Source organism: Pterocles gutturalis, unplaced genomic scaffold (assembly GCF_000699245.1).
Source record: "Pterocles gutturalis isolate BGI_N339 unplaced genomic scaffold, ASM69924v1 scaffold29855, whole genome shotgun sequence".
NCBI classification, from domain to species: domain Eukaryota; kingdom Metazoa; phylum Chordata; class Aves; order Pterocliformes; family Pteroclidae; genus Pterocles; species Pterocles gutturalis.
Genome location: NW_010146754.1, coordinates 1 through 1,361, shown reverse-complemented (window position 1 = coordinate 1,361; position 1,361 = coordinate 1). Strand labels below are relative to the sequence as shown.

The window sequence follows — 1,361 nt, the reverse complement described above, 5'->3', positions numbered from 1 at the left end:
CCCCCCCTGAGGTCTGCCCCTGGCCCCCGGCTGTGCTTCTGGAGCCCTCTTTGCCTGGTCACCAACCTTTTAGGACCATGTGGCCTAGATCCAGGCAACCCCATTATTGCATTGAGAAACGCGAGTCCTGATTGTGGCTTTCTGTCCTATTTTCTGTATCCTAAATTCAGCCCCTGCCTTCACATCCCAGTCTCCAAAGACCACGGATCCAGGCCAGGCTTAGTGATGCCGGTACCCCATAGCCTCAAATTCCTTCTCTTGACATTGGAGCTTTTGGGGCAAATGGAAAATCCTCCTCTTCCTTCCTCGCTTCTGGTTTCTAAGGACCACCGCGCTCCCACACCCACTTAGAAAACTGTCCCCATCCCTCCCCCCGCCCCCCCCTAGCACCCGCTCGTCACCAGGGCATCTTGAGATGGGCCGAGAGCATCATCCCGAGGGGTAATAGGGAACGTCGCTGTGGTAGTTGTAGTCGGGACACACTTTCTGCACCAGCCTGTAGTCTATGCTGTAGAAGGTGATGTAGATGCAGATGACTTTGAAAGGCATGGAGCAAACCCAGGGGACGAGGGCTTTGGGGCGCTCATGGTAGCAGGTCTTAGACGGGTCGTACGTGCAGAGCGTGGTCTTCTTGGCACGGTCCACTTTCTCGTACTCCACGCGGCAGTTGAAGATTTTGGATTCTTTGGCCTCGATGAAGATCTGTTGCTCCAGGTCAAACTCCACCGCCTTGGTGGGGGGGACGAGGCTGACGGAGATGTTCCCTTGCCCGGTGGAGTTGTGTCGGAAGAAGACGTTGACTGTGCCGTTGCCGTGATCAACCACTTTTCCAGTGATCAAGAGGTTGAGCTTCACCGTCTTGATATTGGAGTAGAAATCTCCCCAGCCAAAAATTTTTTTAAGCTTGCCTGAGGCTGACCCCAGGTCCCTTGGTCCTCGGGGGTGTGGCGTGTGGTCCCGCTCCGACAGGTTGTCCAGGATATCCCATAACTCCCGGGAGCTGCTCACCAGCTCCAGAAGGGACATGTTCTGCAGTAGGGTTGGAGTTAACAGGGACTTTGGAGAGAGCAGCCCTCTCGTCTTCTGCGCTGGAGCTCTCTCCTGGGTCTGGGGGTCACGTTCCTCTGCACCTTCCCCTGGTTCTTCTTGGCCACGGATCACCTGAACATAATGATGGGGGGGAGTGAGGAATGGGTGCTGGGTGCCTGTCCCCCCTGCCCAGTCTCACTCTCCAAAGTCACCCCACTTCTCCAGACACGACCCAGCCATCCTCCTCCCCATCCCTGCTTTCCTGATTTCCCTTTTCTCTTGCCTTTCCTCTCTGTAACCCATATTACCCTTCTGACAGCAATTTTCCCCGG

The 1,361-nt window shown here is 55.7% G+C and overlaps 1 protein-coding gene across 1 annotated transcript; it reads right to left on the bottom strand.

Moving 5' to 3' along the window:
- Positions 1-429: 429 nt before the first annotated feature.
- NXPH3 (neurexophilin 3) lies at positions 430-1,161 on the bottom strand (the record flags this gene model as incomplete). The annotated part of the gene is made up of 1 exon (XM_010085865.1): positions 430-1,161. A coding segment is annotated over one exon (732 nt), but the record flags the coding sequence as incomplete, so codon positions are not given.
- Between the last annotated feature and the right edge of the window lie 200 nt (positions 1,162-1,361).